This window comes from Schistocerca serialis, chromosome 5 (genome assembly GCF_023864345.2).
Source record: "Schistocerca serialis cubense isolate TAMUIC-IGC-003099 chromosome 5, iqSchSeri2.2, whole genome shotgun sequence".
Lineage (NCBI taxonomy): Eukaryota > Metazoa > Arthropoda > Insecta > Orthoptera > Acrididae > Schistocerca > Schistocerca serialis.
In genome coordinates this window covers 139,749,149-139,763,404 of record NC_064642.1, presented here as the reverse complement: position 1 = coordinate 139,763,404, position 14,256 = coordinate 139,749,149, and the positions used below count along the sequence as shown (strand labels likewise).

The 14,256-nt window shown below is 39.3% G+C and overlaps 1 protein-coding gene across 1 annotated transcript in view; it reads right to left on the bottom strand.

The window, feature by feature from the left end:
* Positions 1 to 550: 550 nt before the first annotated feature.
* LOC126481678 (RNA-binding protein 12) overlaps positions 551 to 14,256 on the bottom strand; it is a 113,502-nt gene continuing 99,796 nt past the window's right edge. The window contains exons 4-7 of the mRNA XM_050105612.1: positions 11,467 to 12,348; positions 9,018 to 9,794; positions 5,985 to 7,155; positions 551 to 2,340 (exon numbers count right to left, since the gene is read on the bottom strand). Coding sequence (XP_049961569.1) covers positions 1,636 to 2,340; positions 5,985 to 7,155; positions 9,018 to 9,794; positions 11,467 to 12,348 — 3,535 coding nt within the window. The 3' untranslated portion in view covers positions 551 to 1,635. The remainder of the gene's footprint in view (positions 2,341 to 5,984; positions 7,156 to 9,017; positions 9,795 to 11,466; positions 12,349 to 14,256) is intronic.

Genomic DNA, 14,256 nt, shown 5'->3' with positions numbered 1-14,256 from the left:
CATCGCAGCGAGGCCCTGGACGTGCGAAATATTTGTGTATGAATGTACTACCTGCAACTATCTAAGTACAGGTTTACCTTGGGAGATAACATTTTGTAGATTTTCATGTGTTGTTACATTAAATGATCAGTATGAGTTTACAATGTAGATTGTACACAGTTTGATGCACAACAGAGTGGGGCAATGCTCGTGTAAGTCTAAGGACATGAATGACATTCCTTTTATGATTTCACATGTTTCCACAACTAAATGTTTTCTGTCAGTTCAAAAACAATAATGGGTATTTAGTTACAGATAAAAATACAATTTATCATTTTTTGAAGATTTATTGGGTATTTTTACTTGAGATGTGCCACTGTAAACAAGTAACAACTCAGTTATTGCTGCACTCCCTAAATGTTATCAAACATTACAAAGAAAAGTAAATGAGGATATCTTTGCAAACAACTTATGTGGTATCCTTGGACCAAAAAGTGGCCAGTTAGGAAATTTTCTTTAGTTATTTACATGTTCATTATTTACATTCACTGTACATCCACATTTATCAATACTCTCTCTCTCTCTCTCTCTCTCTCTCTCTCTCTCTCTCTCTCTCACACACACACACACACACACACACACACACACGCACACACAAACACACTAATATACATAGTTATATGTACAAACATTCTAAAATCTCATGTAACAAAAAATACAAATGATAAATGACAATATGTCAAACACACTTGGAATGATACTAGATCACAGTGTCACTAACACTTTTTATGCTGAAACTACTGTGAAACTAATAACTAGAACTTAATTATCAGTCTGATGCAATGATTAATATACAAAAGTATGTGTATTTAAAATGTCATATTATTGGCCTCTGCCCCTCCCCTTTTCTTCTTCTTTACATTGACTTTTCTCTTAATGTCATACCTTAAACTAAATTTGTCTGTGCATGCCCATATACAAAAAATTGAAACTTTTAACATAATACATTGACTTGTCCAGAGTGTTAAAAAGACAAATCATGATATGTGAAAAAATATTGTAAACTTTAAAGGCATTATAATTACAAGCAAGCTGTTATTCATTTTAAACCAGGCCCACAGAAGATGGTTGAAATGAATTAGCCCCCATCTTCAAAGCAGTCTGCAGTGATCAGTTTATGATATCCCAAGTGGCAAGTGAAAACAAATCACATCAAATTAATCAAGAGGAAAATGAATGGAAAACAGCTTTTTTACAAACACTATACTGTTATTTAATCAATATCAAAACCACATTTTGTTATGTTAGTGGTTTAATTGTTCCTTACTATACAAAACTTCGAAACTTTAATGTTCTTATACTTGGATTCACTTATTTCAAAACCCGTATAAATCCTATGGCACTGTCAAAGAAAATAATATCCAATCAATGGGGAATGGACATTATATAGTGAATATTTTAGTATAGTGGGCTACTTGCACTCGTTCAGATCTGAATACAGTTTCATTAATCAAAAATAAGAAAAAAAATTCACATTACATTAGGCAGAACATGTCTTGATTCAGACTCCACAGACACTTGAAATTGTTTCTACTGTGTTTTTAGTTCCACATTCTCAGTCAAGTCTACACAGCCCACTAGGTCGCACTCACAACATCAGTAAAGCTTCATGAATATAGGCCGTCCTCGCATCTTGCAATAACGAAGTTCTCGCAGAGCTCGCTGTGCTTCAGCAGGTGAGGGAAGTGCTACACGAGCGTCACCTGTTACCATACCTCCCTCCGTATATCGTCGGATAACATTCTCCCTCGTTACTCCATAATCAGCAAAGAAATCAAGAATTTCATCAATATCTGCACGAAATGGAATGTTTTCGAGAGCAAGAACACAACCTGGCTTTCCAAATGCATCTACATGTTGTGGATGGTGAGGGTGGTGAGGATTGTGATGAGGGGGTCCAAGAGGGTGATGGGGATGGTGGGGATTGTGATGTGGGTGGTGAGGGTTGTGGCGGGGCAACAGCTGTGGGCGATGTGGAGTTCCTGGTGCAGCACCTAAGAGGCCAGGTCTGGCAGCACGCACAGGTCCTCTCGAAGGTGGTCTCGAAGGAGGGACTTGCCAACCAAGTGCTTCTTGCAGTTCAAGTCGAGACACAGGTTGAACACGAACTTCGTTTGGGCCGAGCAAAGTTCCATCCTTACTGAGTGCGCGTGCAACTTCGGGTGTAGTTGCAAATTCAAGGAATGCATCACCATTAGCTTTGCCATACTTGTCCAGCATTATGTGAATGCGAAGTGGCACAAGGCCCACATCTGAGAAGAAGTCCAAGATTTCCCGGTCTGTTGTAGTTGGTGGCAGGCCCTGGAAAACAGAAGAAGAAAATCAAGTATCTTCCATTCTGTGCCTAGTTATATGTACAAATTCATTTTGTTTATCTTATTTAGTTCCAAATTAAATGTCTTTAGTGATACCAGATTACTGAACTCCACATTCATTCACTTAATGTTTCCTATACACTGTATTACTGCCGGTGCTAATTTCACACTGAGCTAGATTATGTTGTTATTGTTTCACAACAAAGAATAAATTAATATTTTTACTGTAGCTATGTGCAACTCTTTCAGTCAAACCAATGTTGTGAAAACAAACTATAATTTTTATGAATATGAGAGGATTTTAAATGGAGAGTGAGGTTGTTATTGATGCACATATTCTATCAACAACAGTACCTAAACACTGTTTTCCCGACAGTATTTGGCACAAAATTTAGTAGCTAAGCTTTGGCTCCTGATTACAGCCACCCATATATCAGGCAACAATATTTCAGAGATGTTTGAATAAGCCCTAAATCACATACAAACTTCAATAGGGTATATTAATATTATTAATGATAACGATAGTTACGTTAATCCAAAGGGGCTGGGATTTTTTTTCTCTTTCTAAAAAGTAACTGGTGAAATTCATTCAGTCAATGGCAGTTAGGTAATACAGTGGCAACATTAGTAGCCATTTGTATGTATGCATCCACAGCCACTGTGAATTTCTTGAGAGAAATTGTTTTACTATGTCGCTGTTTTATAGTAAAAATAACCACTTTATATAATTATTTAGCACTTAGCTAAAGGTAACTCCTTGCACATTATCAAGGTACATCACAGTAAAATATTTTTGCGATGCATATAGCATGGCATATCTCCACACGTGTGTATGGAAGAAGCAACATATTATGGCATCCCTAATGTGGGTTCCACACAATCATACTAGTTACAGACACAACTATCTCACAAGTGAAATCCATATGTAAAATGGAATAATGCAAACCTTTTGTTACTGAGCCATCATACAAAACATTGAAACTCATAAGATGGCTCAGTGAAAAAATCCACATAAGTGTCACAATATTCCTTTTCACATGTAGATTTCACACCTGAAATGGTTGTACCTGTAACTACTATGGCTATGTGAAACGTTATTGGGACACCATCACATAATGCTTCCTTCACACAGATGTGTAAAGTATATTGTGCTATCTGCATTACAGAAATGTTTTACTGTGATGTAACTTGATAATCTACACATCAGATTTCATCTAGGGAATTGCAAATTGCTATAGTCTTCCTAGTTAAATCTTGGAAGTGCGAAGTTTCATAATTTAAAATGAAAATATTTGAAATACTAGTAATATTTGAGATTCACATTCAGGGTGTATACGTTGACAAGGAAAAAAAATTCCCGGATTTTTCCCGGTTGAAAATACACTTTCTCCCGGGTGAAAATACACTTTTTCCATGTTAAATGACAGTATACTTTTCCTCGGCACTGTTAAAGTTATCAATCCTTAGAATGTTTATGGTTTTCTAAACAGACATAGAATTTACCGGCACTTTAGAAAACAAAACCCAGGGGAAAAAAACACGTTTTGGAAAGATCTTTGATGTGCAGCAACACGTATGCTGCATTTCTTCGTTTTATGGCGGTATAAATTCGAATTCCACCAAACACTGCATGTTACTTTCCGAAGCAATGAAATCGAGATTGCGACGCGCTTTTGTAAGCCAGTCATAGCTCATGTCACGTGATCTCGACAGCTGATGACAGTACAAGACACGTAGTGTAGTCAACCAATAGCAAGATCACTCTTAAGTAGCGCGAACACACAAAAAGAAAAGTTAATGGTTTAAATTAGTACACATAGTTTTGATAAAAGAAAAACAAAGCTTTCACAAATAATATTGGTCTCTAAGATTAATAAGCTGCAAGAGAAGTAAGCTTCCACATATAATGCTGCTCATTTTGCGCGTGTTACACTTTAAGACACATGACACAAATGTGCCAGTAAAATTTTTAATAACGACGTAAATGTCTGATCTTCTGGGCTCTAAATTATTCTAGATGGTCGTACTCAAGGAGTTGATTTTTACATGAAAGTCAAACGCTCTGTGGTTTAAGAATTCATCGTACATTCTCGCACATAGTTCATCTTGCGTAAAAGGAAATTTACTTTGAAAGTAACACTTTTCAAACCATCATTCGCAATATTTTCCCGTGACCTGTTAGAAACTGGTTCTTTTCAGGAGTTGCCAGAGAGCGCCAGATAACAGGCGTCACCGCGCCAGCGCAGCTACGATGATGCAGGAAGCCCGTATGTTCATACGTGCGATCTTGCATTATGTCATAAAAGAAACAAGACATCAAAGGATACTTCAGGAGCATCGTAATTTCGTGAACCATACTAAAATGCGTAATTTGTCTTACAGTGCACAATCATATGTCCAGATTCAGATGTAAATTTTCTAGAGTACCAGTACTGTATTATCTTATGTTTGGCTCTTTATTATGGCACAATGTCATACGAGCTAGAAGATGGAAAACGTGTGCTTGAAATGCAGCGAATAGTTGAAACTAGCCAACAGCTTGAGATTAAACACTTTGTTTAAAATAAATTGACTTCCTGAGTGCAAAATATTAATAAAAGCCCAATCCCTTTAGCAAATCGACAAAAACAGCTTCATTGTTCTGCAAGGTGATTAATGCTTGATTGTCAGAAAGGTGGAAATAAAACCTGGAACTAACAACATATTTTAGCCTTCCGTAATTATGCGAACGTATTTTAATTAATTTGGTAGCTCCCGGCCACAGAAATCCGTTTTGTTTTCATTTAATGTGAGAGCAATAAACAAAGAGGAAACAGCAAAATCACTAAACGTAAACACAGGTCACGTGGAGACTACCCACCTCTCCACTACAACTCAGACTGCTCTGTGCATCAGCCCTGGATCTATGATATTTCTGAACCGGAGCAATTTAGATAGTGGCGCTCAGCCACACATCTGTAGCCAGAAGTGGGAGAAGGTACTACCCACAGGCGACTCAACTGCGCATGCGCAAGAGTCCGCCCGCAACTGCTCAAATGAATCAAATGTAAACAGCTGTCATGCCACACTCATCGGAGGCAATTTGTTGTTAGGAAGCACTGCATATTCTTCCTAAAGTCTTTGACACACTTTGGTTGGCAGACGCTTGTATGAGCACTGTGTTTTGTTGTATATGGCACAATTCCTTTGCCGCTTAAGTTCTATTTTCGTTTTTCTTCCTCTTGTTAATGTTTTGTTGCTGCAATATTATCCTGCAGACGTGGAATACAGTAATACCCTTTGTTGGAGTATTGGTTCTTACCAGTCAAAATAACAAAAATTTAACTGGTAACTAAAACAAGGAAAAGTTCCCGGAATTCCAAAAAATTCCCGGGTTTTTCCCAGTTTTCTCCCAGATGAAAAAATTCCCTGGTTTTTCCCGGATCTCCCGGGTCGTATACACCCTGACATTAGATTTCTAGTACTTCATGTTCAACAGTTTGCCCAAACAAAGTAATACAGGCCTAACAACTGAACATTTTGATATGCCACACATACAGAGAGAGAGAGAGAGAGAGAGAGAGAGAGAGAGAGAGAGAGAGAGAGAGAGAGAGAGACTGACTTTTAGCATATTAAACAAACACTACATACCTGCAAGAGAGCACAATCTGTGTTCACTATGGGCAGTGGCTGTTGTGAAGGTGCTGGTGTGGGTGTAGGCCCTTGGTTCGTGGCAGTGGTAACTGATGCAGTAGTCGTTGCAGGAGAGATTGTTGCAGGAGACGAAGTAACAGTGGAACTGTTGGTGGTATTGCTTTGTGCTGTAGTCACTGGTGACGCACTTGGACTTTCAGATGATACAATTTGTGATGTAGGAGGTGCTGAAGATGAACTGTGGGTGGGGGGCGCAACACTGACTGGGGAAGGCTCTGTTGTCACAGTTTCTGCAATAGTTGTAGGAACCTCCTCCTCTACATCCATATCAGTCACCTTATCATCATCAAATCCATTCTGCTGTTTTCGAGCTTCCACTAACTCGTCCACAGGGCAAGGCCACACACTTACTTTCTTATGTCCTATAATGTGTTTATTTGACGAGTATAGAGCCTTTTTCGCATCCTCATGCTTGCTGAACTTAACATACGCTTTAAAGTCCTTAGCACCAGTCAGTTCTCTTGGTGTAATTGACATAACCACTTCAACAACAGTGTATCCCTCAAAGAGCTTGAAGATGTCTTGCTCCTTAACATATGGTGGCAAGTCTGACACCCGAAGGCATACAAACTGTTCCAAGTCAGGGCGACCATCTGGATTATCAGCTGATCCACGTGCTTGTTTGGACTCTCGAGGTGGTCGATAAGAGTCTATGGCTTTTTCAAATATATCATCATCAAGATGCAGAACTTCCACAAGTGAGCCACGTAATGGCTTCCCATTGAAGGAAAGTGCTCGTTCCTTGTCTTCTCCCTTGGTGAATCTAACATAAGCCATACCAACACGATTGCCATGGTTGTCGTTGATGATTTTAATGGCATTTCCTGCAACATATAGGCCTGAGAAAAAACGCTTCACATCAACATAGCTCGCCTCTGGCGGCATGTGTCTAATCTCTACACAAAGCCCTGAATGAGACACTCTATTGTGCTCATAGTTTCCAGGTGAGTTAGGAAACCTGTCCCTTCCAAAACGATCTGTACCAAAACCAGGTGGACGGGAGAGAAGCTGACCACCATAGCTATTACTACCAGCTGTTGCTCCACGGTCGAATCCATCAAAGCGATCAGCACCACTTCGATGATACTCCTGTTCACGGTAATTTCCCCTGAGGAGAAAAAAAGGTCTCAATAAATTATAAAAGTCATTTTAATCTCTCAATGAATATTAAAGAAATTTATCACAAATGAAATGAGAGTTGTGATCTTACAGGGTAGGTGAATAAGTGAGTTATTTCACTACATTTCTTTAAGGCAGCTAACCAGATTCTCAAATAAAATAAATAAATAAAATATTGTGAGAAGGTAGCTTCCACTAAAACCTGTACAGGAAGGTCTGTTTACACTATATATAATGTTAAGTGTGCATAAATAAAGAGTTTTGTCTGAACAATCTAATCATAGACAAATCCACAGTCTTCTTCATTCAACAGTCCTGAGTATTTACGTGAATGCACCTGACAATAAGAAAATAGTTTCTGCATACCACAACAGCCAGAACACAAACAAAATCTCTCCTCATGCACATAAGCTTGAATTATCCAGAAACAAAAGCATATTGTTAACATTATGTGGACTAAACTATAGCACAATAACACAAAAATGTGTGGGATCCTTTTAAGAGACCAATTAGTGTTCATGCAACAGTCCATTATGCAGAGTTTTATTATATGATGTATGCATTTTGTACACAGTATTTGAATTATAAGGAATCTGGATGACACAGCCAATGCAGTCAGATGACATTATGCATCAATGGATCACTGATAGGTTATAGACTGGCCACAGTCAGCATAAGATAGGCCAGAAGTTGAATTTCACTCGCAACATTATTTCACAGCATTGGAAAAGATTCTAGGAGTGAGGGAACATTCTATAACAGTAACAGCTAAGTCAAGTGGCAGGACCTAGTGGCAGGACCATTATCACAATGTGATTTAATGTTGTTTATTGTCAAGAGTATTTGGAGGATGAAGAGGAAGCATTTAACTCAAACAGCAATGCATACTGCAATCTCATTGATGGTATGTTCGTATATCACATTAGAAAATGATCACTTATGTGAAAAAGTGACAAACTTGTCTCTGGATATCCATCTTTTCAGAGATGGTTGTGGGACTCAGCTCTTCAGTCCAGAATGTCAAGTCAAACACCTTTCAGCCATCTAATTTCCAAGCTGTCATTTTATTGGGCTACCAGTTTCAACGATATATTATGCCATCATCAGACCAATGTGTAGGAAAACTCCAACCTCAGTTCTGACTAACAGTCAGCAGACGATGTTTGATGTGATCGCTGTATCAAGCAGAAATCTACAGACACCAGTCTTTGAACGCTGGCCCCCGTTTTGACTGGAACTGTAGTAGGAATCTATACATTGGTCAGGGAGCCTGAAGATGGCATAATATATTATTGAAACTGGTAGTCCTATAAAATAACAGCTTGGAAATTAGATGGCTGAAAGATGGTTGATTTGACATTCTGACAAACTTGAAGTTTAAATGCTGTATTAACCTTAAGATCCTCTTAGTATCAAATTTCCAGAATTCTGAAGGGTGTAAACAAAGACATCAATTCCAACACTTCTGTGAGAAACATGTAATAGCCTTCAAATCAGTTAGTGCATTTTATACCAAATTTCCTAACTACCATAAACAAAAACTGCTTACCATCTAATCTGGAGTTCAAAACTGAGTCACTAACAAAATGTTGTTATACATATTGAATGTATATTGTTCTCTCAAAGGAGTACTTGGTGTTGTGTTTGCAATGTCAATGATACAGATGAGTATAGCATGCTAAGTAAGAAAGTAGAAAAAGAGTTAATAAGATTGGTATGTCAATGTGCCTCACTGTTCCATCTTTGCATTCGGTGTCCCATGAAGTGAAGAAAATTTAGGAAGACTTATTTATTTGCATCCAGTTAACAAATATTTCATATCAGTATTAATGTAAAAACACTTGCTCTCACCTTCTGTCACCCTGATAGGGCCCAGCTAATGGTCTCCGCTCTGGAGCATTAATAAGCCCACGATCTGTTCCTCTGCCACTGCCTGTCCCTGCCACAGGGCCCTGGTATGCAGGTCCTGGTCTTCGATAAGAACTGCCACCCCGGAAGGCTGCTCCACCTCGTCCAAGCACAGCTCCGCCACCACCAACATGGTCATAGTCATTCTGCAGGAAATCTTCTCCACTGGCAGCATCTGGCACATTAGTTCCCGGATAGGGACGCTGCTGCATGGTTTGGAAGCGAGAGTTTCCACCGACAGCTGTTGGTGATGGCATTGCTGCCTGGACTGTAGGAGCCCTGGCAGTTGCTTGCTGTTGTGGCTGTTGATGTTGTTGCTGCTGTTGCTGCTGCTGTTGTGCAGCCCATGCTTCACCACGTGCTCTGGCAGCTACTGCCACAGCAGCAAGTTCAGCACGCAGATACGGATTATCAGTGAGAGCACCACTACTGTAGGGGCCCGCTGGTGCAGCCTGGGGACGACGTGCAACTACTGGCATAGTCTGCTGATGTTGTGGTACCTGAGGCTGTTGTGTCTGCAGGCGCCGTGAATCTATCTCTGCAACTATCTGCACACCAGATTGAGTTTCCCATGCTGGCGCCAGCTTGGCAGTTTCTGGAACTGCTGCAGAGGTGGCAACTGGTGTTGTTTCTTTAGTATACGATCCCATGATGACGACATCAGGTCCACCATTTTGTTCTTTATCTGAATCTCCATCACCACGTTTGTGAGACCTGCTGCTATAAAAATTAATTATTACTTGTCGGTTTGAGTTCACTACACACACACACACACACACTGTGTACAAGTAACTACATGTCTGCAACATATTTTGCAAAGATAATGACACAAAAATAGACAAAACATGAAATATGTGCATGGTAGCTACAATAAAGGCAGTAATATCATCTTGGAACCAAATTATAACCATTTGGAAAAAAGAAGGTGGGAAATAATAAACAACTTTCAAAACAGACTGAATTTATTCACTATCCATGAAAATAAAATCATCTCCTGTATGAACTAGAAAATAATACAGAGTTTAAACAATTAAGCAAATAGTTTAGGAGGAGGGGGTACTTTCATTGTAATGTTTAGATACTGCACATCTGATGGAAATCAATAAAGACTGTAGTTAAAAGCCAATTACTGTGAAGAGGATAACCCCCTTGCGAATCTGAGAAGGGACACGAGTAATGAGTAATGAGAGGGTAATATGCAGAGCTTGAGGTGGGCATTATAGGAAATGTGGCTGATACTGCAGTATGAGGCATGGGTGGAAGAAAGGGGCAGGGGTGGGGAAGAAAGGTAAGTCAAGGTATCATGGTTGCCATAAAATGCAAAACCACAACTCAGCTGAGAACATGTGAAACAAATAAACACTATTTTCAGTTGTTGATTTTATATCACAAATACCAAAATCAAGCAACCCTGTATAACAACATATAGGGCACTAATTGAAGTTACTACTGCAGCTATGCAGCTTTCAACAGTGATCAGTCATTAAAAGTGGTGAAAGAGCATCTAATGTTGTGCTCCACATGGCATTCAGACATTTCCAGCCATAACAAAATGATTAATTCAGTAGGAATATTTTCTAAGATTTTTGTACCTACAAGTGGAAATCACTGTCACAATGGCTGTTTTTATTTCTCATCTGGAGGTCTCATGGCCATGCTGATATGTTGACTGAATGAATTTATACACAAATAAAGTTCTCTTGAAGTTAAAAAGGTTCCGAGTACTTGGTGAAACCCAGGCATGAAGACGCCAGGAACATTTACAAGCATACTCAGTATACTATTGAGATTGTAGCAGAGGTTCTTTATAAGATTTTAAAGGGAAATCCTCAAAGACTTGATGTTTAGAATTTTGTTAAAGGTTGCCTGACAAGTTTAATTCCAGCAGCTCAAAATTAACATTTGTCATTGCAGTTTCTGACAAAATATGCTCAGTCTAAGGACTAACAAATTGCGTTAAGACAGACCATCCTCCCAAACAGTTATTTATTGACAACACAGTGAGCCTAAGATATTTAAAAGTATTCACCCTGAATATAAATGCAATGTCTAAACCACTGTTTACTTCAATTAGCCCCATCCGCATATTTAGTGACTGGACTTAAACAAAGTCTTCATTTCTTGCAGCACTATGGGACTTTGAATAAAATTACCCCATAAACATATATAAGCTTGCATGTTAAGTGGAAAATGAACATTTGACAGTTGCTGCACCTTTCTTTCATATAGGTATAGGAAACAGGACCATGACAGACAAAGGGAAATATGGGCAGTAACATGTAATAAATTGGCTAATATAGAGAGCAAGAAAAAAACGAGGAGGAGGAGAACAAGAAGGGGAAGCATTCACAATAACTGGGTAATAAAGAGGTGAAATAGAAATACAACTTACCTCCTGTCACGAGAGCGAGAGCGGGAACGAGAACGTGATCTATCACGACGATCACGACGACTGCGCCGTTCTCTGGAGCGAGATCGCTCCCTGCGTCCACGCCCTGCACGTTCACGGTCTCGATCACGATGGCGGTCCCTTTCACGATCGCGATCACGATCCTTGCGCCTATCACCTTCACGGGACCTAGAACGGTCTTTACGAGATCGTTCACGATCACGGCCACTGCCAGTGCTGGCAGTATCAGCATCTGGTTGTGGTGTGCGGCCCATGGTCTTGGGGTCAAGCCCCACAGTATCGAGGAGAGGTCCGGACATTACTTGCTGTGAATGTGACAAAGGCGCTGTAGTTGATGTTGGCACTGATGTATGATGCTGATGCTGCTGTTGCTGATGCTGCTGTTGCTGCTGCGGTGGCTGTTGTTGATTTGGAGTTGGCTGCTGCTGTGGTGGTGGCTGGTGCAGTGGTGGCTGCTGTGGAGGTGGTTGCATCCCAGAAAGTGTATGGTGCGGTGGTGGAGCTATACCTAAGGCGGCTGCCACTGATGTGGGTGGTGGTACAGTCCCAGCAGCTAGCGGCCCCATACCACCTCCCCCAAGCCCCAGAGTTGCAGCTCCTGACAGTGCTCCTCCTGAGATGTTCATGCCCATATTGACTCCAGCACCTGGAGCTGCTCCTGGGAGGGAGCCCATAAGTGTACTGAGAGCCTGAGATAGAGGGGGTGCAGGCATCTGCATAAAGCTGTGTAATGACATTGACTGCTGGCGAGCGTGCTCAATGACCTTCTGCATTTCGGCACGGGAGCTGAGCAGCAGTTTGATTTTCACCTCCTTGATCTTGCCTCCATCAGAAAGCATTGCCTGCCGTGCATCCTCGTCTGTGCTGTAAGAAAAAATTTCTTTCTCAGTACCAGTGACGATAATAACTTCAATAGTTACGTATTGTCACAAAAAAATCAAACTGTTCACAGTGAGCCAAAATATGTGATAAATTGATTAAATTGTTGTTTTGGTAATAGTCAATACTTTTACAACAAAGGAAAAAAATATTGCATATAGCTTCAAGAGGTCTTGATAGTAATCAAAACTGTGTTCTCCACTATGAATTTTGATATTATTAATTACTATGGTGCATTTGGATACAAGAAGACATTTTATGGTTAAAAATTTTGTTAGCTTTCTAAAAGTTAGTTAACTTTCAAAACAAATCAATACACTAAAGACCCGCTGATCAATGAGAGTATGTGATAGTCACTGACGTAGCCTCATTCCCATCCCGGAGTGCTTAAGGATAAAAAAATACAAATGGAATTTACTTTTTAAGAACAGCACTATTCAGTAACATTAACATTAACATTATGAACACTTGCTACTATATTCCAACAAGACAATTCTTAATGACTTCCTGGTTGTAACATAAGTGCAGTCTTCTCAACAGAGCAAACAATGCTTAAGGGGTAAAAAATGTCTTATGGCTCTTGATAATGTCTTCATGAAACGTCAGTTTTGTGTTAGTAATACAACTGTATGCATCAATTTAATAATTTTTCTAAAGTTTCCTCAAACGTATCACTACTGTAATAAAAATAAAGAGTTTATACAATGGGCTTCACAGCATGACACCATTTTCTATATGTCTTTCTAGACTTTTCACCAATTTTCTTTTCTAGATTAAAAAAAATAATACTCAGAAACATGGTCATACACTGTCAGGGTCACCATAACTCCAGAATATTTCACTCAGAAACATGGTCATACACTGTCAGGGTCACCATAGCTCCAGAATACACTGACACTGTGTTTAATTTTGACAAAGTCTGCCTCCATTCAGAGTAAGGATTCCAGGTTAGTTTATTTATCAAGCAAACCTAAAATACATTCACACATTTGTTCAATATGCACACATTGTAGTGTCACTTTGGGTACCTTTCTGAATGCAGTTAATGAAATAGAACAATATTTTATTGTAGATGACTGCATCATCTGCAAAAAGTGTGAGGTTGCTATTAACATTGTATGTCAGGCCATTAACAGACAATGTGAACAGTAAGGGTCCTAAACACTTCCCTGTGGTCTGCCTGATGTTAATTCTACATATATGAATGACCCTCCATTCAAGAAAACATGTTGGGTTCTAACTACCAAGATAGCCTCAATCTATTCACCATTTTTTTTTTATTTTATTAATTGGCTCTGAGATTTATACCAGAAGAATCTGGATTACCAATGACTGTCTTAACACCACCATTTATACAAAAATTTCAAATTCCCACTTTATGCAATAAAAATTGACTGATGAGCAGAGGGCAATACTGAAAGGAACCAACAGACTTCATTAACCTACATAACCAGAATCCAGCATTCCTGCAAATCATTACTACAGGGAACAAAATGTGACCAATTAGTTTGATTCATAGCAGGATATGAAACCATCACAATCAAAATCCGATGTTGTCTGCACCATATTGTGATGAAGATCCACAGGTGTGCAAGATAAATTCTTTGCTTGGTTCAAGACCTCTATGATTCTCTCTGCATGGTTGATTAATGGTGAGCTTTTAGTTTCCAACAGCTACACGAATGTTTCAAAACTGTATTGTGCCCAATGAATATTAGTCTGAATGGTAATAATTGCATTTTGTTTGTATTTTCTGTTCAGTCTGTTTCATGATGCCATTCACTGGAATTTTTAACACATGCTGAAACTTTCCACTATGATTTTCTGCACTGAGCCAGTAAATTCATTTTGACTCTTTATAATTCTGTAGCCATATTTGTTAAGTGCACTGAT